This window comes from Monopterus albus, unplaced genomic scaffold (assembly GCF_001952655.1).
Source record: "Monopterus albus unplaced genomic scaffold, M_albus_1.0 scaffold18.1, whole genome shotgun sequence".
NCBI classification, from domain to species: Eukaryota; Metazoa; Chordata; class Actinopteri; order Synbranchiformes; family Synbranchidae; genus Monopterus; species Monopterus albus.
The window spans coordinates 6,336,995-6,361,666 of NW_018127898.1; the positions used below are offsets into that span (position 1 = coordinate 6,336,995).

At 40.3% G+C, this 24,672-nt stretch overlaps 3 protein-coding genes across 4 annotated transcripts in view; all 3 read left to right on the forward strand.

Moving 5' to 3' along the window:
- Positions 1-7,613, forward strand: part of stimate (STIM activating enhance) — an 11,880-nt gene extending 4,267 nt beyond the window's left edge. Inside the window, exons 2-8 of the mRNA XM_020593270.1 lie at positions 5-19; positions 123-218; positions 386-507; positions 744-856; positions 2,480-2,557; positions 2,785-2,928; positions 4,613-7,613. Coding sequence (XP_020448926.1) covers positions 5-19; positions 123-218; positions 386-507; positions 744-856; positions 2,480-2,557; positions 2,785-2,928; positions 4,613-4,726 — 682 coding nt within the window. The 3' untranslated portion in view covers positions 4,727-7,613. The remainder of the gene's footprint in view (positions 1-4; positions 20-122; positions 219-385; positions 508-743; positions 857-2,479; positions 2,558-2,784; positions 2,929-4,612) is intronic.
- Positions 7,614-7,711: 98 nt separating this feature from the next.
- Positions 7,712-10,494, forward strand: mustn1b (musculoskeletal, embryonic nuclear protein 1b). Of its 2 annotated transcripts, XM_020592782.1 has the most exons (3): positions 7,712-8,195; positions 8,324-8,447; positions 10,050-10,494. In XM_020592782.1, exons 1-3 carry the CDS (start codon positions 8,187-8,189, stop codon positions 10,166-10,168), a joined length of 252 nt encoding a protein of 83 aa, XP_020448438.1. In that variant the 5' UTR covers positions 7,712-8,186; the 3' UTR covers positions 10,169-10,494. The 2 variants fall into 2 exon arrangements, with proteins under 2 accessions (XP_020448438.1, XP_020448437.1); XM_020592781.1 differs by having other exon boundaries at positions 7,712-8,447.
- Positions 10,495-14,768: 4,274 nt separating this feature from the next.
- itih3a.1 (inter-alpha-trypsin inhibitor heavy chain 3a, tandem duplicate 1) lies at positions 14,769-21,534 on the forward strand. The gene is made up of 18 exons (XM_020593090.1): positions 14,769-14,868; positions 15,002-15,164; positions 15,298-15,408; positions 15,612-15,740; positions 15,939-16,055; positions 16,612-16,780; positions 16,892-17,017; positions 17,139-17,320; positions 17,454-17,639; positions 17,745-17,884; positions 18,119-18,279; positions 18,484-18,510; positions 19,268-19,324; positions 19,858-19,971; positions 20,106-20,307; positions 20,443-20,615; positions 21,052-21,163; positions 21,308-21,534. The coding sequence occupies exons 2-18, from the start codon at positions 15,018-15,020 to the stop codon at positions 21,444-21,446; spliced, it is 2,292 nt and encodes a 763-aa protein (XP_020448746.1). The 5' UTR covers positions 14,769-14,868; positions 15,002-15,017; the 3' UTR covers positions 21,447-21,534.
- Positions 21,535-24,672: the final 3,138 nt, after the last annotated feature.

Sequence of the window (24,672 nt, forward strand, 5' to 3'; positions counted from 1 at the left end):
GGAGACCCTGGAGGATCTGGTAAGGGAGCTGGGCTTGAATTCACTTCTCTGCAGAGGTATCAGAACTAACTAATCCTGCCGGGGGTGCCTCAGAAGCATTTCAACTGCCTGTGTCTCTGCAGGTTCCTGGACACATCCAAGCAGGCCATAGGGATGTTGTTCATCCACTTTGCTAACGTCTATTTGTCAGATCTCACAGAGGAGGATCCCTGCTCACTGTAAGTCAGTCCTTTCTAGGACTCCTATCAGAGCTCCTGATTCTGCATGTTACAAGAAACTGTGTTACACTGAAGAGTACCAGCCGTGTTAAATTCTAACCATTAGGCTGTCCAGTAGCAGAAACCTAACTGCAGATTCAAATTACGTTGTCTTCCATCTCTTCCAGGTACCTCATTAACTTCCTGTTAGATGCTTCTCTGGGCATGCTGCTGATCTATGCTGGTGTGAGAGCAGTCAGTGCAATTGTAGAGTGGAGGCAGTGGGACTCTCTGCGCTTTGGAGAATATGGTGAGGAGTATGTGCGACTAATAAAATGGGAGTTTTAGTGCATTACTAAAATTACTGTAACGCCCAGACGAGGGCAGTAGCTGTCCTCAGTACGCCACTGATGCAGTGTCATTTCTTTCATCGCCGATACCTTCGTTTTTACCTTCTGCAAAAAATGTATCCATCTCTGAAGTGATGAAATACAATGATGACCTATAAAACGGCCTCTTTTCCTCTGTGTGTGTGTCCATGTGTAGGAGAACCAGTGCAGTGCACAGCATGGTTGGGCCAGTGTATCCTCTATATCCTCATCATGATCTTTGAGAAAGTCCTTATCATGTTGGTCCTGCTCATCCCACAGTGGAAACAGGTCAGAATAAAAGAGTAAGGATTTGAAAAGATAACAAATTGTGGCCTCAGTGCCTATTAATTATCTTGTTCAATTCAAGATCAGTTCCCAGTATTTAAAAGGGCAGCAGCACTCTCCAAAGCAGGAAAGTCTGGGGAAAGTAATCTTCATTTTTCTTATCATGACAACAGGTATATGTGGACTAAACATGCTGCTTTGTCAGCTGTCATGAATTGTCTTGTTTGCTTCACTGGAAAATATTTGGTGGATTGTGTGTTAGTTTGTTCAAAACAAAGAATATTTTGCCAGGTTTGATTAGCAAAACAAATAACAGGAGTGCCTTTCTAAATATTGCACAACATGCTCACTCATTTAAAGTCCAACAGAAGAGAAATGGTGAGAGTGGTCAGTAAACCAGAGCAGTCAACTTCCTAAAATAATTATTGAATTATCAAAGATTGTCATAGACCTGAACTGACACACTTAGATTCAAGATTCAAGATTTTTTATTGTCAATTCACTATATGTGCAGGACATGCAGACATACGGGCATGGGCATATGATATACAGGACATGGGCATACGAGCTCTATGTTTCTGATGAGCAGTCACCGGCCACATCAACTTGACCAGTGTTTGATTGTTTGTTGTGCCTTTTGTTGGCTGGATATTGATATAAGGCTAGTGTATCGTTTGTGTGAGTGCAGTAGTTTTGGGGGTCTGGCAGGCAATGCTAAGATTCTTTATTCACTTATATGTGAACGGAGAGGTTATTAAGCCATCGTTCTTATAGCCGAAAGCCAGTTTTACCCAGCAAACTGAAGTACTTACCATTCTTCATAAGATAGGTCTGGTGACAGTCATCTGGAATCCATATGTGCAAATGTATCCCTTAATGTCTAAGACACTGTACTGTTTGCTATCCATTGTACAGAAACTTCACACGGTAAGGTGTTTCCTCACTGGATGATTTCCCTTCGATGGGATGTTGCCTGCAGTTGCTTTAGTGCCTAATGAGGAAGTGACCCCTGACCGGGAACCAAACCTAGGCCGTAGCAGTGAAAGAGCCAAATCCTAGCTACTAGACCATCAGGGACATCTGCTGTTTCTGCGGCAGCATGCTCTCTGGAATCTCTGGCCTTTAACAGTTGCTGAAGTGTCACAGCCTGCCTCTAGTAGTGGTAGTGGTCCAGAGAAAGACCAGTAGGAACACTACCACAGGCTATGAGTGTGATATCACAGTTCCAGCATCTACAAGCCCCTTGCAGAGATGTTTGCCATTTGAGTTAAATAGACAGGGCGAGGCATACTGTATGTGTGGAACCTGGAGTGCAGATTGATTGTGAACCAAATATCACTTTAGAAGAGGCAGTTTAAAACGTTCACAGTCCCTTCAACAAATGAGTTAATCAAATTATCATGTATGGTAAACATAGCCTTTATGTGACCTTCCATTAGCTGAACAGATACAGTCTCTCTGCTGGTGGAGTCCAAGTTGTAGTGTGTGCTTCAGTGGACTCTCCTGCTTCCATTTAAATAGGAGCGACCTTTGAAAGGCTGGGCATACTGTTTGTGCTGCTGTGTATGCTCATGTCTGTCCTTGTATGTTTGTTGTGGTGTGTGTTCGTGTTTATGGGTGTCGCAGCTGGCTCTTCTCAACCCCATAAAGAATCCTGCCCTGGAACTGGCCATCGTCATGCTCATCGTTCCGTTCTTCATCAACGTAAGTCTGCTGTTCCTATGTGTTTTTTGTGTACCTTGATTCTGTAGCTCTTGCAACACCAATACTACCTGTGTCTCGGTTACTTAAATCATGCCTGTTTGTTTATACTATGGCCATTGTCTTGTGTGTGTGTATGAATGTAAAGAAATGTTTCCAGTTTTGATTAATTGCTGCTTTCACACCTTAACAAATGTCATTCACTAAAGTGTTCTCTGTGTTTTCTTTAGGCCCTCATGTTCTGGGTGGTAGATAATTTCCTAATGAAGAAGCACAGGACAAAAGCAAAGCTAGAGGAGAGAGAGGAGGACATGGGGGGGAACAGCAAGGTGCGGTACAGACGAGCCCTGTCCCATGATGATTCAGAGTCAGAGGTAAGTGTCACTATGGTAATACAGCTGTAGGATGCACCGGACATAAGGAAAGAAAATAATTTTAAAATAACAGCTAATAATAATGTTTTAAAAAAATAGAGATAGTAAAAGAACCAGACATTGCCTACTTGTGAGACTTGACAGAAGCTGGTATCACAGCTTTCCATGCTGTACTTTCTGCACTGTAACTGCTGGATTTCAGTTTCAGACCTTTTATTTTGTCTTTTTGTTCTTATCTCATTTTAACAATGTTTTCTCTTCACTTTGTCTTAACTGATTTTATTCTGGGTTTATGCTTATTGCTTTTAATGCTGTTACTGTTTTTCCTTGCCTCTATAAAGCATTTTGAATCACCTCTGTATGAAGTGTGCTATATTAATAAAGTTGCATTGCCTTGGTAATGAATCGGCTCCTCGTAACTCAAACACGCTTCATTTCCCTTTCAGCTGCGCTAAGCGTGTCACATTGTTCTTCCTGTGGTTGGATAATGAGACACAGATGAGAAGTATAGGTCAGACTGGAGTCAACAGGAAGTAATCTGTTGAGCAGGTTTTGGTTTTCTATTGCTCATCTGTGAATGCAGCTATGCAGTGGGTCAGTGGCGCAATGGTGACTACGGATCAGAAGATTCTAGGTTTGACGCCTGGCTGGCTCGAAACAGTTTTGAAGTTATGCCCACCACTGACCTATTTAGTTTACCTGAATGAGTGATGCAGGTTGAAATGGCATTACTGTGTTGGTCTGAAGTCAATAAAGCAGAAACAAGCTAGACACAGTCCAAGACCAGATGTGTGTCAAATAGTTGAATTTGGCAGAGTGGTCAAGCGAGTGCCTCTATCAACCCAGATTGTGGCCTTTCCTCCAGCAGTCTGACTGTAAATAGTGGATTTTTCATCCTCATCTTGGTCGCTTTCATCTTTTAAGATCAACACCTTCAGGACCAGTTTGTGTTGAATGTTGTTGGAACAGATGTGCAGTGACTCCCCCTCCCAGGAGGAGCACAGCACACTGTAGCCTTTAAATGATTTTTGCCCACTTCTTCATTTATGGAAAAACTCAGTAAATTCAGTATCACACTGGGAGAAGTGGAAACCCATGTTCAGTTTTCATTTTGCTAACAGACGAATTATACCTAAAACAATCTAACTGCTTTATTTCTGAAAGCAGGCTGTGTAACGGTGTTCATTTTGTTATAAATGGTGGTAGTCTTTTAACATGTGAATGGCCAAACTAGTGCAGACAAAGACTAGCTTCATGGTTTGTTTCACTTCCTGCTTTGTGCTACAGCTGCCCTCAGAAAGCAGTGGGGGATGGGCTGAGCTTTGCTAAAACATTATTGGTTTCAGTGGCAGTAAGGATGTACTGTGCGCCAGTGGTGCAGTGGATAATGTGTCAGGCTACAAATTAGAAGAGTCTAGGTTCTGCTCGGGTTTCTGGTTTCACCATGTGCATGCTGGAATGATTGCAATATTTTTGGGCTCAAATGCAGCAGTAGGTGTTGTCAAACATCCAAAGAAGTAATTACTCTGAATCTGAATGTTTTTATTACCCAACCTGAATATTGCAAAGGTAGGGCAGTTTTCTTCACTTGTGTGAGGCTGCAGTATGCCTTCATAATGTTAACCTGCCTCCCACACATGCTATGGGAGCCCTCATATGTTTTTGTCTTTCTTCTGTTTCTTAGATCCTTTTTTCAGCAGATGATGAAATGGATGATTCAGATGAGGATGACGTTCGTCGACTCACTGGCCTGAAGACGGTGAAGAAGAAGAAGCTTCGCATGGGGATCCCCATTTGACCTGTGTGAATAGCTAAAGTGCTACAATAACTTTTCCTCCGGTAGCTCTGCACTGCACAGGTCCACATATGGTACATTCCCACTAACTCTTCAGACTGTGTGATATCAACCTTAGGAGTTGACACAGTCTTCTCAAAGATTGATGCCAGAAGTTAAACCATACCTGAGTTCCCTTTACTGTTGACTTCTGGAGGACCTAACCTGGGGATTAATTTAACACACTGGGAGATTTCTTTTGCTGTTAAGCAGGTACTGGGAATCACAGTTGCATTGTGGTGTGGCGACTGTTGTATTTAAGACACTGGGAAAAGTGATTCTGCTGTTAAACATTATACTGTTAAAGCCTTTATGTGAGTGTAATAGGAAAAAGGTAACACTAGTTTAAAAACATTTTGGACTTCACTGACTGTGTGTCTGTTACTGTGATGCAGTGGTCCAGGATCAGGTTGGTTGGACAAATCTAAAAGACCACAATGGAACCAAACATCATGCAAACAACTACCCACAGAGTTCAGTACATTTCATCCTCTGAGTTCTCTAAAGTGATTATATTCCTAATGTGCATTACCTGTAAACTTTGTCCTTATGATTTCTCATGTAGACGTATTACCATGGCCTGTGGTGTGTGTGTGTGTGGGTGTGTGTGTGTGTGAGAGAGAGGATGTTTCCAGTTGAACACACCTCAAATTAAGAGGAGAATTATGTCAGTGTTTGAATGGCCGACAAACACTTTGCAGCACAGTTCCACACTTTATTACTGTATATCTTGTATGTGATGTTACTCATGTCAGAGGAAGCACGTTGGTGTTTGCAGCAACCTTCCATTTTCATCTTTTGGGAGTCCTTTCAAATGGTTAATCTGGAGGACTGCACTTATCACACTGCACCATCCTTCATTTCAGCATCACCTCAGCCAGTGTTGTTTGTCTGAAGACTGCAGTTTGTCTGTGACTGTTTTACTGATGTGCTTTGACTGTGTTCTTTGTTTTTGAATGTCTTGTGTCTCATTTCAAGTTGTTGGGTTTTTAAATGTTATAGGTTTTGAGTGTTATTTTCAGGCCAAAAAGGTGACTATGCTTGTTCCAAAAGTCTTTATTCCTTCACCCCAACAGGGAGCATAGATATGGGAACAATTTCTTGCACAATGTCCAGTTTATCACAGCTTCATCTGTGACTTATTTGTTTTGTTACAATGATGGGCCTGAGTGAAATTACCAGCAGGTGTTTTGTTTTGTTTTTGTTTTCTTGAATGTTTTATCCTGAGCTCCAGATCTTCAGACATTAAGGCCCCATTCAGCAGGCTCTGATGTTAAGAATGTGACATGCATAGACCTCTAAACTGTTAAGTGACTGTGCACCACACAGTTAAGAAAAAGGGCGTGCGTGTGTGTTATGTGTGTGCATGCCACTTTATATATACAGTATACCTGGATGTATGGGCTTGTGCTGGATGCACATGTGCAGTTTGTGTGAGGGTCCTCTTTAAAGTACAGTGCTGCTGAGGATTTCATTATAATGTTTAAGCATGTTGGCAAGGAATAAATGACTGCATTTCAAAGGAGGAAGGTACAAATGTGTGCCAAAGTAATGGTTACTCTGAACTCAGGCTGGACAAAAGGAGATTTAGTAATTTGCAGTGAGACAACTTGATGAGTAAAAAGGTAATGGAAGTAAATGGTCATTATAAAATGCCTTTTCAAGTACATGATACACAAAGTTGAGTTATTTATGTTTAAACTTGTAAAATGAAGCTTAATGTTGTAAAGGAAATCATTCCCTGACTGGGAAATGAACCGAGGCCACACCAATGAGAGTGCCAAATCCTAACCACTGGACCATTAGCGAGATTGATGCCACCATCAGCTTCTGAGCTCAAAAGCAAATTGTCCCTGTCTTCTTATAATTTTTAAGGTTGAGCGTGTGTGCAAAAATAATTGTGGGCATTGATTATGATTATTATTATATACTACTAAAAGTAGTGCTTTGACACACACAACAAATTTGTGTTCTGTTGTAAATGGAGTCACCAGACCTACAGTCAAGGTTAAGATTTGAGTATCCAGAAATAGATCTAGCTAATAAGCTACTTATACCTTCTTGCATATACTTGTAGGAATGCAGGTGCACATTTAGGTCTGGAGTCATGTTCGTACAGGCTTTTAAAAAATATATTACATCCACATAAATGTCAATCTTCCATTTGTCAGTTTCACTGTTTCACATCCCCTGCCTGGCACAACATAGGCCTGTCATTTGTTGTTTTTCTCCCCCTCCGCTAGGCCTGTTATGATTTTAAAAGCCAAGCAGAGCTCAAGTACAGGTTGCAGTACCATAGTTTGATTTGGAGTAGATAAATACACACTTGTACTACAAGGATCTCCTTGTGTTGCTCATTACCTTAAACCTTGCACATGGAAAGGCTTCATAAGCTCCTGCACAAACATATGATGACTAATATAGCAACACTGACTAGATTCAGTAGGACCAGTCATTATGACTGACTAACCTCTGTTAGTTAGAGACTATCTTAGCACTGTGATGTTCAGTGCTTGAATTGCTTCAGTGGGTGTGCCGGCTTTCAGATCAGGATTCTCTCTGGCATTGAGTTTGTTGCTTTAAAATAGTGAGTCAGTTTGCCCGTCATCACACAGTTAACACCTCAGTTTCAGATTATGATGCCACGTCTCATGACTACTATTGCCTTATCTGTTTACCTACTTGTATTTTAGTCAAGAGACTAAAATACCTTGTCATCAAACGTACAAAATGTAAGTAGAAGAACATCTTAAAGGGAGAGTCACTTATGCAATGCACATTTTATATATATAAACCTGCTAGCTCTGATTGTTTTGTCCCCTTAGCTCTCTTCCTGTTTTAGCCCTCATTTTGTGCTGGAAGCGCTTTATTTATTTATTTATTTATTTACTTATTTTTGCAAAACCCAAAACATACATTTCCTTGGGTTCAATAGTCTTTGAACAAAAATCAATAATTATTGAAAGTGAATAAAAATAATTTAAGATATGAAATTCAAAGACTATTGTCTCAAAAGAAATTCCATAGCAGAGTCCCAGATTCTGGAGCTGCAGGGAGATATTACCAGGTGGTCCCAATACGAACTTTTAAAAAAGAGATCCTCTCTGCCAGGATCAGTAGGGGAGGAGGAGGCAGACAACCATTTGTGGTATGCCCTGAATTATCAGCTGTTGGCCTGTAAGCTTATCGTAGAATATGGGAGACCTATTCCATCTGTACCGCCCCTCACGTCACACCTAATAATACACACTGACAACAGGCAGAGTGGGACAGAGGGTAGAGGGTCTGAGTGACTCACTGGGTCTGGACCAAGGTTATATATAATGTCAGGCTTGTTTGGAGACAAAGACACACACTAGAATAACAGCCAGTAAGTCTATCACAGTAGAAAGTCTGTGGGGCCAACACAGCAACTTTAACCACCATGTCACAGGTGAGTTAAGTCATGTCAAATTATAGTGCTTCAGGTGTGGAGCCAGAGTGCCAGCACCCTTTACTTTGCTTTTTGTTTTTTTACCCTTGGTATTCATGTTCCCTTCCCTTCTTTTTTCTCCGTTCCAGCCAGGCGAGGTAAAGAAGAAGAAGCGTCCCCCGATGAAGGAGGAGGACCTGAAGGGAGCCCGCAGTAAACTGGGTCTAAAGGGCGAGGTCAAGAGTAAGACCTATGAGGTCATGGTAGAGTGTGGTGAGTAATATCTTTTATTAATGATGTTTCCTCTGACACTAAAAAGGCAACTGATGTACAGTAACACCCTGTAAAATGTTTTGCCTTTTCATTCTTGAGTAATGTGATCTATTATTAACATCTATTATTCATATACTGTATACCCATTTCATTGTGTGTTTGTTTTTGATTTGACAGGCGTTTGTATATTTATTGTATTTATTACAATATGTATTCGGTTATTTCTGTATCCCAGCATGCATTTATCTATAAACTGTATGTTTTGATTAGCAACACAAATGTTATCCTCCATAATCTGGTGGGACAAAGCTGACCCGTTTACTTTCCGCTCACAGTATTATTCCAGCTCTACCATGTTTTTATTATTAACATAAAAATGTTCAGTCACTGAAGTGTTAATAATACGAGATCCCTGACTGGGAATCGAACCTAACTTATGGCAGTGCAGGTGCCAAATCCTAACCACTAGACCACCAGGGACATGTGGTAGTACTATAGAGCCGACAGTTGTTGAAGTGTCGCAGCCTGCCTCTAGTAGTGGTAGTGGTCCAGAGAAAGACCGGTAGGAACACTACCACAGGATATGAGTGTGATATCACAGTTCCTGTTCTTAACTTGACAATAGATGGCAGTAGTCTAGTCTAGTACAGCATCTACAAGCCCCTTACAGAGATGTTTGTGAGGTAAATAGACAGGGCGAGGCATACTGCATGTGTGGAACCTGGAGTGCAGATTGATTGTGAACCAAATACCACTCACTTCAAAAAGGGCAACTTTAATTGTCATAGTGCACGTTAGCTCACTATCACTAGAGAACTACATTTAAACAAGAAATCACTGCCCAGTGGTATGGCATTGGTATTGTATACCAAAGATTATGAGTACAGGCCCCATCCACCTTTCAGTATGTATCTGGCTTCTTTAGTCTAGAAAAAAAACATGTCTGTTAAGTGAACTAGTTATGTTATGTTCATATGACTTTTGTTTGTTGTGGAGTCGTTTTTACATTGTGATGTTTCCTTTCATGATGTAAGCTATATGATCTGACTGCCTCTTCCACCACTGAATATTCTATGACCATACCTGTTTTACTTCAAACCCAGTGACCTCTAAGTACTGATAGTTTGACCAAATACATGAGATGTTGCACATTACAGACAGATATGTTACATTTTCTAAATACAAATTTTCATGTACAGTATATGGTGCAACACGTTTGCTGTGTCCAGGCTAAAGCTTGTTGTGGGTTTTGCCAGATTTGAAGACCAATTTAGCTGGAAACAACATTTTTGCAAGTTTTCTCCACACAATAGACTACTATCCATCAACAGACTAAGTTTGTTCTTGCTCATATTATATTTTATCTGTTCTTAACCTACTTCTGGAACACTGTTTAAATGCCTTGTAACCCTCTAGCTTGCTGTAGCTAACACCATCCGAGCTGGAACTGAGCACCACTGCTTACTGTAAAATGAATCAGAGCACTTGTTGCAGAAGTGTTTGTTCTCACATGCTTCCCTCAAAAGACATGAGTGGAGTTGCTATCACTGTTTTGAGCATTTGTTTTTCCTGACCATACACATTGTCTCTTTCTGTGCTCAGAACGTATGGGCAAAGTGGCTCCATCTGTGTTCAGTGGTGTGAGGACTGGGACAGAGACGGCGCTGGACAAGCCGGCTGCTGCTGCTAAAGCTCCTGGGGCCAGTGTGTTCAACAAGTAGACGCACTGACAGACACAAATATGTAGCAATGAAGAAACATACTGCAGTCTTTAAGGTTCTGAGTTTTACAACATAAAAAGAAATGCAATGTGTGTTTCCTTTTTCTTTTTTCTTTTTTTTATAAATCAAAAGTTAGTGGAACTGAAGAGAGATAAGTGGGCTAGATTTATGCAAGTAGTGTGTGTTGACATTACTGCTATGTAAACAGTCAGTGTACTTCGTAGTTTGCACAGTGTATCACACTTTGAGAATAGCCTAGGTCTGAATTAATGTGGCCGATGAGCTGTAAATGTTCACAAATATTTTTAAACATTTGCTTGTTTGCTCTTTTTTTTACCTGACCATATTTCCTAAATAAATTATTTTCCCCTTTATGTGTGTGTGTGTGTGTGTGTGTGTGTATAATTTTTTTTAAGTTGATCCTGGGCTTGAAATGAGCACATATGCAAAGAGTGATTGCAGCAGTTAACTTCGTCAACTTCAAGACCTCTAATTCAACAGCACAATCTCAAATCAATGTAAAATGCTAAATACTCCATGTGTGCAAGCAAAATAGAGTAAAGGGCATGTAGCTTCTGTTTGCTCTCATATACAGATACTGCAGGCATATGATGGTCAATCCTGGTCTTATTGGTAATAGAGATACTACTGTAGCTAGCTTATGGGCAAGACATTGAACCCACAAGTAGCCCCCGATGGTTGGAGCCATCGGTGTGAGTTGGCTGCAGATGGCTGCCTCGGTTCTGTGCCGTAAACAAAGTCCTTGTGTGTAACATACTTGGCCGAATAAAGGTGATTATACTAATGTTTCTCAATTTCTGCGAGATGTGCACCCAGTTGCTAACACTGATTGCCGCATTAGCTTAGAAGGTGATAATATGCTGGATGTATACCACCAAGCCATCTTAAAGCCTCAGCTTAGTAAAATCCAGTTTCAATGCATTTATTGTTTTAGAATATACTGTGCCTTCATGCAATGTACTAAACATGTACTAAAATAAAATTGGACTTAACAGTTATTACAAACAGCTGCTGATTTCATTCCCCTTTACCCACCTGGTGATCACTCAGCAAATAAGTGCAGAGTACAACCCAGCTTGTCCAAGCAGGAAAATTATCTTATCTGTTCCGATCAGTCAGAGATGGTTTAGGCTACTACAAATATGCAGCTAAAGTTTGGTTGTTAAAGTTAAACCTGCATTTGTCCCCTGGATTGTTTGAGTCTGATCGCAGTGTTTTCTGTGTCTAATGATGGACAGATTTGCTTTTAAAGACAAGCAGTCACGTTTATTTGTGTAGTCCAGTATCACATTACAGTGGTCTGATTCACCTATGTCTGTTTTTTTTTCCCTTAACATACAAAAGAGGGTTCTGATTCACCTATGTCTGTTTTTTTTTTCTCCTTAACATACAAAAGAGGTTGTTTTTTTTTACAGAAGAAGACAGAAATTATTGTTTTTTGGCAACAAGAAGGAAATAATGAAAGTTACTGTTCAGCTATAAAGGTGTCATAATTGACTCAGACCTGAGCTTCAGCAGTCACATCAAATAGCAAGACACATTATTTGGGATTGTGGACTACACAAGATTTGGAGCAACTCATTCACACCTTCATCTCCAGCAGGGTGGATTATTTCCCGAAAAGAGTACAAGGCAGCTTCTGTTCATTGCTCATCACTGCTGCCAGTTTTAACAGGAGCCATCACTCCAAATATTTACACTAGCTACCAGTTATCTTCAGATTCGATTTTAAAGTCACCCGGTGCAATGGGGCCAAAATACAGTTCTGATTTCTTTGAAGAACACAAACCCAGTAGGGCTCTGGGATCCTTAGGGTCAGAACCAAACAGGGTGAAGCTGCTTTTAGCTACTATGCTGCACACAGATGGAACCAACTTCCTGGTGACCTTCAATGTGCCCCAAGTCTGCCACTTTCAAGTCCCAACTGAAAACTCTGCTGCTTTTTTGTGCCTTTGATAAAGTGGTTTCTAAGCTGCACTTTGTTTATTATGTTGCATTTGGGGCAACCTACAACTTATTATTGCCCTGTAAGTGCAAGATATTCATGCTTGTCTGTTTGTTATTATCTTAAATGTATATATTTTATCTTACTTTTTATCTTATCTTAACTGACTTTATTCTATTTTAAGGCTGCTAATGTTTCTCTTTGCCTGTGTAAAGCACTTTGAATTGCCTCTGTGTATGAAATGTGCTGCCTTGCCTGCATATCTCTTATCTATTTAAATATATTGACATGGTATACTTACTTTTTGTTATAAACTGTGTGGAACAAAACACATCTTTTGAGCTGACCGGTGTGACATAATGTGCTGTAACTGACCAGGAATGATCTCCAAACACCAAAATAACACTTTTGGTATTACTACTTGGTGCTTTTATATTTTCCATCAGAGCTGAGGTTCTGGGTGTGCAGCTTGTCATGCTACCAATGTCTAATTAGGTATAAGTTTGGAGTCAGTCCCACAGACATTCACACACTTGCGGCTTGAGTTTGGACCTTTTCTTTATTGCAAGCTCCAGTGTTTGTAAGTGATGACATCTTGTGCTTTGAGCTCTGGTCTGTCGGTCAATACCCCGTGTGTGTCACACATGCACACACTTCATGTCCCTCCTTCTGGTCAGAGAGCCTTTTTCTCAGCAGTGAAGTCAGACAGTGTTCAGTGGAAGTTTGGTCATGTCTGGACTGCTGGGTGTTCGACTAATGCTGCTGTGGGGCTTTGCCTGCCTCTGGCTGGCTGGCACGACCAGGGGGGCTCTGGTCGTCTCTGGGAACCCAGATGCTCCACAGGTAACTTTGCACAGTGACCTTTTCTGTAATTTTGATTTGAAATGTTTAATAGTTGCAATTTAAATTTGCCAGTAATCATTTTGTTGGGTGGTTCTGAATGTAACCAGTTCTCATATACTGTCTTTAACACAAACTGTTATTCTTAATTTGCAACATTCATTTGACTTCTAACTTTTCCTGTTTGCACTTTACTGAATGTAAAGTTTTTCTTAGAAGCTAGTTAATCCTAATATCTGGCACCAGGTTGGTTTACTCTGCTGTATTTGTATTTCAGGAGCCCAGAGGAGCTGCCAGATCTCTGCAGGTATTTGGCAGAAACTGTTCACACACAGACGGTCTCTTCATGTCTTGTTCTGAAGCCTCTTTCTGCTTATACACATTCACCAAAATGTTGGTTCATACTAAATATCAGTGTCACTGAATCATAGTTACAAAACTTAAATCTTCACATAAAAGCAAGACTATTTTAAAAGTGTTAAAGAGTTAATGCACATACATTATACAGTATAACATATTATTAAATTGGATAAAGCATTGGCTGCAGCTGAAATTGCCAAATTTGCACAGTTCTAAATGTTTATTCTCCAAATCTAAAAATAATATCATGCTTTTGTTGTGTTTGTTTTGTAGAGAAGAAGTACAAGTGACACAAAGGTAAGATGAGTCCTCTGTTTGTATCTATATTTATGATAATCATGATGAGAAATATTCACTTCAAAATAAAACAAAAACACAAGAAAACAACAAAACAAAAAAGAAAGAAAACATAGATATGCCTTACACAGACCAAAGGGGCGTAGGCTGAAGCTACAACTTATTAACACCAACCCCCTGTTACCCAACCCCGCCAATAAAACATGCTGCACCAGTCATTACAACAAAAGCAACTGTCGCTTGATAAGTGTGGTGCATGTCTTAGTACAGCTGTTTCATAAATTCACCCCTCTGACTGAAATACAGTGATTTTTGACATTGGTTCTTATCCGCTGTTGTTCAAAGACAGACGTTCCTCTCAAATCATATTGATTTTGTTTCATTTTAAACAACCTTTGGATACTTTGTGACAGTTACCAATTTTTACCTTATACATATTTTATATATTTTTGTAAATCTACATCTTTAAATTTGAAAGTGTTTAGTTGTTTAAAATAACAACTAAATAACGAAGAAGAATAACAGAACTGAATTATAACCGGTTAAGATGCTTAGACTGCTTAGAGCCACCGTCACCCAGATTGACTCATCACAACACTCCCAAAGTGGAATCAGTGACATTATGTTCAAGCTATTATTATTTTGTTTGCCACCATTCAGGTCAGCACACTGTGGGCTGGACCCAGCTGCAAAAGTCCTTCAAAATGAACTCATAGTGCTTCACTGTATAAAAATCATATTTGAGAAACCCTTGTATTGTAAGGCTTCCCACAGTCATAGTGTTTGTGCCTTCTCATCTTCTCTTCTGTCTCAGGTGGAGGTGAACAGTGTCGTAGTGGACTGCACAGTGACGTCTCGTTTCGCCCACACCGTCATGACCTCTGTGGCGCTGAACAAAGCAAACTCCTCCCAGGAAATCTTCTTCGAAGTGGAGCTGCCCAAGACCGCCTTCATCACCAACTTCAGCATGTCAGTCTGTCGCCATTCTGATTTTCACTCTGTCCACATTGAACCATTTCTGTGTGACAGCATTCATCCCTGCTTTCTTTCACAGTTGAGCTCTAATGCCGCTTTTTCTTAGCAATACAGTCAGTTTACTTTCCAAGTCATTCTCCATGCTTGTGCCTCACAGGGAGATTGAAGGTGAGGTGTATGCTGGGGAGGTGAAGGAGAAAGAGAAAGCTAAGAAACAGTATGAGAAGGCTGTTTCCTCTGGACAGACTGCTGGAATAGTCAAGTGAGTCAGTCAAGATGAAAGAGACGTAAACCCAGTATTGCACAAACACCCACATTCAAAGCAATACATCTACATGTTTATGAAGACCTCAAATTGACCATATTAACATTATAAACTGTCTGTTTTATTCCAGGGCCGTTGGGAGAAAGATGGAGAAGTTTTCAGTGTCTGTCAATGTTGCAGCCAAAAGTAATGTGACCTTCATTCTGACCTATGAGGAGCTGCTGGAGAGGAAACTGGGCCAATATGAGATTCTGATTCGAGTTAAACCCAAATCACTGGTCCACCGGTTTCAGGTGAATCCATGTTCACGGTTAAATGCTATTTTATGATGATTTCAGATGTTCTAAATATGTTTTACCTCACAGATGAGCTTTGTCTGTACCCGTGTGTGTGTGTGTGTGTGTGTGTGTGTGTGTGTGGAGATAGATTGTGACAGACATCTATGAGCCTCAGGGCATTGCTTTCCTTGATGCCCATGCAACCTTCCTCTCCAATGAGCTGCTCCCCCTGGTGGAGAAAACTGTAACAGACAAAAAGGTATGTAAGCATAAGCATAAACTTTATTGCCAAGTATTATCAAAAATACAAGCAATTTGAGTCCAGCTCAGTGTGGTATAAAATGTCTTCAAAACTTCTAAACTGATTTTGGTTTCCCTTCCTTTTCTTTTAGTCAAATGATTGACCCATGAATTAGGAGGAAGCTAAAGTTAATGTACTGTATGTATGTATCCCCTTGTCAGGCACACATCTCTTTCTCGCCAACTATGGAGCAGCAGCGAAAGTGTCCAGATTGTGATGGAACGATCATCGATGGAGATTTTATTGTCAAGTATGATGTGAATCGAGAGCAGAGTCTCGGGGACATTCAGGTCAGTTGTCAATAGCAGTCCTTAGTATCTACTGAGTGCACGCACAAAACGGCACAGAGTCCCTCTTCCATTCTTTGTTTGGATGTTCTGCAATGGAAAATACTGGATGAACCTGTCATCACTCAACAAGAAATGCTGAAAAGTTTTCAAGTATTCTTTCATGTAAATCACTGGTGTTGATGATTCTCTTCCCTTCAGATTGTGAACGGATACTTTGTGCACTTCTTCGCGCCTCCTGACCTGCCCAGAGTCTCAAAGAATGTGGCGTTTGTGGTTGATAGGAGCGGATCAATGAGTGGAACAAAAATGAGACAGGTGAGAGACTCTTCATTTTTCTTGTATTTTAGTGCATTAATTTTATATTATTGTATTATCTTATATGTATTTTGTCTTACTTTATATTCTCACCAGTCACTTTATTAGGCACACCTGTTCAATTGTGTGCCACACTCCCTCCTTAACATCTGGACTACATTATATTTTTGGCCTGCCCAGCTGCAAACATGAGAGGGTCAGAATATTAGGAACATCTCTGAATATAATGTCCAGTCCAGTACAACACCACCTTTAACTATGACCTTGATAATAAACATATAATTGAATTTATACATTTATGACAATTTCATCTAAAAACGAAACATTTTGAGCTTCATAAACACAAATGTTAAGGCAGAAGTGCTGAGGTACACACAATTGTACAGGTGAGTTTATATCTATTTATTTATCCATCTATATGTATACACACTAATTTATTTTATTGATCCCCAATCACTATGTCCATAACAAAGTTTGATGATGATGACGATGTGGTTTTAATTTATTGATTCCCACATGCACACATTTTGAACTCTGATCTTGTAACTCTCTGTAGACACGAGAAGCATTGCAGGTCATCCTGGATGACCTCTACGAGGAGGACTACTTTGCTCTCATCCTGTTTGATAGTGACATCATATCCTGGAAGGACTCACTTACCAAAGCAACCAAGGAAAACGTGGCTGAAGCCATAATCTACGTCAAAAATATAGAAACAGGAGGAGGTTAAGAGAAAAACAAGTGACACCATGCCAAGTGTAGTTCTTGCTCCTTAGACCATAGAGGTACACTCTTATACTACACGTTGTATAGTTTGCTATGTGTTTTCCTTTTAGTAACCAACATCAATGATGCACTGTTGCTTGCTGTGAACATGCTGGACAAAGACAGGCGGGAGAAGAGGCTCCCTGAGAGGAGCATCGACATGATTATTTTACTGACTGATGGAATGCCAAATTCTGGTGAGCATCTACAGCGTGAAAATACTGTAGTATATAGCGCATAATTATTTGAGTGCACATTTGCTCTATGTACTATATAGTGAGCATTAAATCTGTGCATGTTTTATCTGTGGATTTGAAGGAGAGTCTGACCCTAGGAAGATCCAGGAAAACGTTCGTGCTGCAATTGGAGGAAGAATGTCTCTGTACTCTCTTGGATTTGGATATGATGTGGACTATTCCTTCCTGGATGTGATGTGCCAACAAAACAAAGGATTGGCCCGCAGAATATATGAAGCTTCAGATGCAACACTTCAACTCCAGGTGGAGGATTTAGGCTATGAACACATTTCTGAGCCAACAGACTGATTTTTCTACATTAAAATAATTTCCAGCTACATATATCACATTCATCCACAGTTTTGCAAAATCCAGCATGTGTATACATTTATTCCAGGGTTTCTATGAGGAGGTGTCCAGCCCTCTGCTCTTGGACGTGGACCTGCGTTATCCTGACAATGCAGTGGAATTCTTAACCACCAACCACTTCAACCAGTTGTTTAATGGGTCGGAGATTGTGGTGGCTGGTCGGCTGAAGGACGACCAGATAGACAATTTCTTGGTTGAAGTGTTTGGCCAGGGGGTGAGTAAAAGGAAAAGGCAGATATTCTGAGACAATGCTGAGATAGAAAAAAGACACGCATGTCTATAATTGCTATAATTTTCTTGTTATTCTTTCCCCCTGTAGTTTGAGGATGACTTCACAGTGCAGGGCCAGGCCAGTGCTGTGGACTGGGACGTGATGTACCCAGATGAGGAGTACATCTTTACGAATTTTATAGAGCGTTTGTGGGCCTATCTCACCATCCAGCAGCTACTGGACAAGGGGTCAGTTTGAATCCTGACACTCGAGCTGAGACCTGAACAACCCGAAAATGTTCATTTCTTGCTATCACATAAAAGTCTTTGCTAAACATACTCCTTGGCCATCACATGGCCATTTGTGTGAAATGTTTAGACATTTGAATGAAGTATTGTAAAATAAATTTAAAATTTCCATTCCCTAATGGTCTGAATGCCAGTATCATTTGTGGCAACATGAGTATATTTTCCTTCTCACAGCAAGATTGGTGACCCAGGCGATAAAGCTAACGCCACAGCCAAGGCACTGGACATGTCTCTATATTACGGCTTTGTCACACCTCTCACTTCCATGGTGGTTACCAAACCTGAAACTGAGGACGGAACAGAGAGCCCTCTCATTGCAGAAAAGCTGACTGAGGGTAAGGGAAGAAAGAGATGGTTAAGAAAGTGATTTTGGAAAAGGCTTGTTGAAACATGACTACAGTCAATCTTTTCCTGCTGTAATCACAAGCAGGACTGGCTACTGGACTCATGTTTTAAACCATTATTTCTCTTTACTCAACTCTGCTGGTGCAAAACTGTCAAATCTACCAAGGTGTTTTTGTTCATTTGTCTTTTTACAGCCCAAAGAACACAGCCAGGAATATCAGGTAAGCCAGTCATGTTTATCATATGGAATAATTTAAACAAAGTTCTCAGACACCATCAAGTCTTTTTAGCAGGTGTGTAGGATCAAGTGCTCAGTATTCATTCATTCATTCATTCATTTTCTACCGCTTAGTCCCTCAATGGGGTCACGGGGGGGGGCGCCAGAGCCAATCCCGGCCGGTACTCGCACGAAGGCGGGGTCCACTCTGGACAGGTCGCCAATCCATCACAGACCTTTGACTTTGTAACCCAGTACAGTTTTGTCTAAGCTTTTATATCCAAATATTGTTTACAATATAACAGTGTGATAACTCCAGGAGATGTACATTTACACCTGTGATTGTTCCTGGGTGATACTGGTTTCATCACCTTTTTAACTATTGCTGCCATGGTAAAAAATCCTGATAATTTAGTATTCTGTTTTAAATTGCAGGAATCCTTTAGGCAGTAGTTTGACATTTTGGAAAATAAATACTCCTATTTATTTTGTTCCTGAGATATACATAAGAAAATCAGTACAATTTTCACATCTTTATGGTTAATGTGAAGCTACAATCACCAGTCAGTCAAGTGCTTAGTACTGTAAGCAAAAACAAAATGATCATCACTTGTACTCACTTTAATATCATATCGACATTTCGATCCACAGACTTTCATCAAGATTTTTTTATTTTTGTCTACCATATTAAAAGAGAGATTTAAGGGGTCAAATAAACTCAGTGTTGCTTTCAACTTGAATTGTATTGTTCTTGTATCTAGGAACCTGGGCTGTACCTGCATCGTACCAGTATTCAACGTACCAACCCGTATATGTTGGTAAGGTATTTTTAGCAGTGCTAGCTGCATAGCTCTAGGGATGGTAGTGTCGGTCTGTCAGTTGGTGTCATTTTGTACAAACATTCATGGTGCTCAGAAGATGAGTCCTAATGATATTGGTAATCCCCTGACTTTTTACTGAACACCACTTACCAGTCAAAATCTTTACCTATAAGTGAAATATCTTGCTACTAATTTTTGTACAGATGTTGATGGTCCTCAGGCTATAAACCCTGTTGAGATGATGCTTTGACTTTTCATCACCATGAGCTTCACATTTTTGGTTTTGTGAGAAATGTTTTCACATGTTATCATGGAGACTTTTCCTCAGCAATTTAAAGTTGCATGTTTGCATAATGATGTTAGCATTTAGCTCAAAGCACAGACTCGCAGAGCTGTTAACATGGCTGTAGACTCCCTTCTGACTCTGTAGAGTCTTGTTTACAGGTTATCAGCATGTTGAGCCAATACCTATTATATAAAGCATAATCATTTTGTTTATTTCTGTCATTGTACTCTGGTGTCACCTGCAGTGGATGGAGATCCTCATTTCTTGATAGAGCTCCCCAACAGGGATGACGCTCTGTGCTTCAATATAAACGACCTACCAGGAACCATTTTCAACCTGGTCAGAGACCCGACATCAGGTCAGCTCTTGTTATCATGAATTTCTTATCCCTTGACAGGTGCAAGATGCAGCCCCTGGTGTTAGTTTGACTTTTTATGTAGGCCTGTACTTCTTGTAGACTATGAATAAAATCATGCCACATTGTTCTCTCAGGTATTTTGGTCAATGGCCAGATAATTGGCGACAAGAAAATCCCCCCCAATGGTAAAATAAACACCTACTTCTGGCGCTTTGGCATCATCCACCGAACTCTGGGGGTGGGGCTGGAGGTGAGCACTCAGGACATCTCAGTGTTCCAGGATCGCAAATATCTCAAGCTGCTGTGGTCTGATACAGCTTCTATCAAAGGACCCAAGTGAGTGGCTGCACATCACAGCTCCCTCAGTTAAAGAGAAGTAGCCCTCTACATGAATAATATACCATATAAAGTCCAGTTTAGGATGAATCATTATCATCCTCCTTCCCTCCCATTCCCTTCTGTCTCCATCAGCATGGATCTTCTTGTGACCAAGGATCGTAGCTTGACAGTAACGCTAAAAGATTCAGTCAAGTTTGTGATCCTGCTACACAAAGTGTGGGAGAAGCACCCGTACCACCGGGACTACTTGGGTTTCTACACCCTGGACAGCCACCTCTTCTCCTCCTCTGTCCATGGCCTCCTTGGTACAACATGGCACACTTATCAGGAACTATTGCATGGTTTAAGGTTTATAGCCAAACAAGAGAGGTGATATGGATAGTGTTGCTCCATGTTTGCTGGATGTGTAAACAGGAGTTCCTTTTTGAATTTGTTAGATCTTATGTTCGGTTTTTCTTTTTGTTTTTTCAAATGATCTTAGGGTACAATGTTGTTTGTTAATATTTTGTAGAAAATGAAAAAACATGGTTTCTAGTGATTACTAAACCAAAAAAGCAGATTTAGTCTGTATTAATCATCTTTCTTCATAGAGTATGAACAGAACAATGCTGCTATTACAATATAACAGAATGTAATGAAACATTTTTGCTTCAGTTGGTAATCCCCACTGGGGGAGAGATACTGAGCCAAAATGATAACATTTAAAAAACTGTTATTTGCTTTAAATGTGTCATTGCCCAGGTCAGTTCTACCATGGGATTGATTATGAAGTGACAGACCTGCGTCCAGGAGAAGTCCCAGAGAAACCAGACGCCACCATGTATGTGAAAGGACAGGCGCTCAATGTGACCAGGTACACTTCTCAGACAAGTGTGTCCCCTATCAGTATGAAAGAGTCTGCATGTGCGCTGCGTCCGAAATGCCTAACGGCTGTTATTGTCTTTTTGCACTTGAAATATTGTTTGATCTCCATGGCTGTTTCTGTCTTGATCCCCAGGGGCTGGCAGAGAGACTTCAGGAGGGATGTGAAGAACGGAGAAAATGTTCCCTGCTGGTTCATTCACAATAATGGAACAGGCCTCATCGATGGCAATGCAACAGACTATATTGTGTCAGGACTTTTTAAACGTGTTTAAAAACAGGTTACACATCAATGTATACCACGGAAATAAGCAAACTCAAACCTACATCACAAATATAATATAATATTATAACACAGCCAAAGGCAAACAGGTAACAGTGTATTTGCTGGAATTTAAAGAATGGGAAGAAACACTACCACAAAGTGACAGCCTGAGCAGTAATTGTGCTGAAATAAATGAAACTGATCTTAAAGATGGACTCAAGCTTGATTTACTCTTTTGTTTCAGTTCTGGATTACACTAAGTTTTTGCTAATGGCAGAAGTTGACAGGATGTAAAGTGGGATCCAAACTGTTTCTAGCAATGCAACTCTGATGGAAACTTTTGTTATAGTTCATATCAGACTCCTAAACCACATGTTGCCTCTTGGTGGTGCCAGGTTGGTGAAACTCTTCTTCATGGTCAAACAGTACAAAGTAAAAAGTCCCCTGTGTACCAGATGACTTTAGTACAGGAAATCGGTCACCACTTTACAGTAATTAATGTCGGTTTAACTGGTAAATTATACTTTGTGATGATATTATTAAGTGTCTCAGTGGAGAAGAAAGACAGTGATGAAAAGGTAGATCCCATGGTTTAAATAGTTTTTAGCTCTTACTTCAGAGTCAATACTCTCCAAGCACAATAGGAACTATGAGTGATGTGTACATTGACTGGTCAAACACTGAGCCAACTGCAGCTGTAACCTCCATTTTTACAAGCCTGCGTTTGTAAGGAACAGCTTTTCCACTCTGTAATAAATAAAAGAACAAGAAGAAGGAACAGCTTTGAAAAAAATGGGTAAAAAAACCAAAATGAACATATGTGGAAGTCCAGGCTTTATTATGCCTCTATGGAACAGAGGAAATTCAGCCAGATTTGGATGGATCACCTGAGCCAGCCCTAACTTTAACCTTAATATCAGGGGCCAGCTTTAAAATATCTAGAGGTAAATTGACTATTAGTATCATTGTTACTGAGCCCAGTGTTTAAAAATGAAGATATTATAAGCAGACATGCAATCAGTGGTTGTGAAATAGCCTAACCAGAGCAAAAAGCATTTTCCCTAAATAGTTCCATATTCCTTACTCTGTCAGGTTAAAGCTTTACTATCAAGTTCATTGCATTAGATGCCTGTATTTAGAGCCCTACCAGCAGGTAAAAGCTGATGAAAGTGACACTTGAGCACCTTTCTCTTGGCTGAGGACAACCTCTACATCACAAGAATGAAGGGGGCAACACTAGGCACCTGGCACAGGATCCACATCATTTCCATTGTTCACTAGAGCATTTTAAGAGCTGAAGGAAGATATAGCATAGTCTACTTTTAGCAAATATTAAATTTAGCACTTTAATGGAATATGTTTGCATCACTACTTGTTCTAGCTTTACCCTGTACCAACCTGTGGGCCCTTTCCACAGACTGGTACAGGGTACAGGGGCTGTTGTTCTTTGTTTCTTGGCCACAGGTGACAGCAGTGAGCTCATTACGACCAGCTGCGCCGCCAACCTGAGGTAAAGAAAATGCTGCACCCCAACACATAAAATGTACCTCGGGCAAAAAAGGAACAATGCTATATTGCTATTGTTTCATAAAACTAACTAGCTAATGTTTCAAAATAAGCTAAGCATAATATAGATTATGTGCTCGGTGGCCCTATAATAACATCTTTATTGTTCAATAAACTGTTTATTGACAGGTTACTGCCGACTGAACCAGAGCTCCTGCTTACCTCAAGACTGAAGATGAGCTGACACCGGCCCATGTTTAAATACAGCACATTGCTGTGGAATAAACGTGCGGGCAGAGGTGTGTCTTTTTTCCAAGAGCTAAAAATGTTCACCATGAGCTCCCTCCCTAAGTGTAAAGAACAGTGTACTGTGGCAATAACCCATAGCCTATACTACTTTAAAGCAGTGTAAGACTCTACATTTTACAAGGTGAATACTTAAAAAACCTGTGTAATGCAGTAGAATTTGATTATTAACCTCCCTTTACATGCTGCCTTACAGTTTATTGCATGTGGAAAAAAACATTATTGACAGATTATCCAAAATTAACCCATTCACAGTATGCAAGTAATGATGCAGCAGTTATATGTTGTTAAAAGGAACAAGGCATTGCTGTGCCTCAAAAGAGGTTATGGCACAATGGTGTCACTCTAGTGGAGATAAGAGGGGCTTTGTTTCTTTGGACATTTTATTTTCAGCAACAACACATCTGCTGTTCTTTAATATAAAGCCTTTATTAACAATTAAAATGCCCACACAGATGATTTCACTTGACTAGTGATTAGATGTCTCTCTGCACTATGTGGGTTTGTGTAGGCTATGGCTGTCTGGCCTTTTTCACAGCAGACATTTTGACTTGTCATAATAAGAAAAGCACAGGACCAATTACAGCAGCGATGGCTACTGTATGTTGTTCTTGTGCCAGTGAGCCTGCATGCACAATACCCGGGCCCTGAAACTGAAGCAGTTAAATGGAATTCAACCATAATTATTTTTATTATTTACGCCTGAGTTTTCTTTACTGTGCCTTGTCAAAAATATCTTTATGAAAAATGCTCCTGCTCTCCCCCACTCTTCTCATTAGTTTCACCTGTCAGCTGTTAGTATAGAATCATCAGGTCAGGGAGAAAATGAGTTGAGCTGTTTATTGTGTTTATTGTTGTTCCTAATTTCTTCTTTGGGCAACTCTTTACAGCTATAAGTGTGAGCGTAGTCAGTGACATTTTGTGACATTACCTAACTTCATATTATGAACAGTTCAGAGCAAAGATTCATTTGTCTCTGCCCCCTTTTGAAGAGACGCATGTTTATGCATACATGAGTAGTTGTGTGCACTATTTGACCTAAAATGCATTCATGTAGCTTGTGTTACGTGGCCCTGGTGTGTGTGTGTGTGTGTGTGTATACTAGTAGATCCAGGGTAAGTGTGTTGACCCCAGTCATGTCGGAAGTTCAGGAGTTGAGAGGGATTTTCTTAAGGGGAACTTTGCAGAAGTGTTTGTCTGTCTGTATTTGTGTGTGTCTATCTCTTTGTGTGTGTGTTTGTGTAAGCTTTGGTGATTAATGCCAGATGTATGAGTATGTGTATGAGGGTGTCAGCAATATCTTGAGAGGGCCCCACTATACTTCATTTGGCCCTGGTTGGAGAACATGCTGAAGCGACTTTTTCACACATGGCTGACATTAATATCTTTGCTCTTCATCCCCTGGATTCACACAGGGTTTGAAA

Excerpts from the sequence above, each read along its gene's own strand:
- itih3a.1 (XM_020593090.1), top strand. The coding sequence starts at position 15,018 with ATGGAGAAGTTTTCAGTGTCTGTCAATGTTGCAGCCAAAAGTAATGTG. Across the intron at positions 16,781-16,891 it reads AAATATAGAAACAGGAGGAG|TAACCAACATCAATGATGCA; the intron begins GTTAAGAGAAAA and ends TTTTCCTTTTAG. Across the intron at positions 17,640-17,744 it reads TTGAAGTGTTTGGCCAGGGG|TTTGAGGATGACTTCACAGT; the intron begins GTGAGTAAAAGG and ends TTCCCCCTGTAG.
- mustn1b (XM_020592781.1), top strand. The coding sequence starts at position 8,291 with ATGTTCCCTTCCCTTCTTTTTTCTCCGTTCCAGCCAGGCGAGGTAAAG. Across the intron at positions 8,448-10,049 it reads TGAGGTCATGGTAGAGTGTG|AACGTATGGGCAAAGTGGCT; the intron begins GTGAGTAATATC and ends TTCTGTGCTCAG.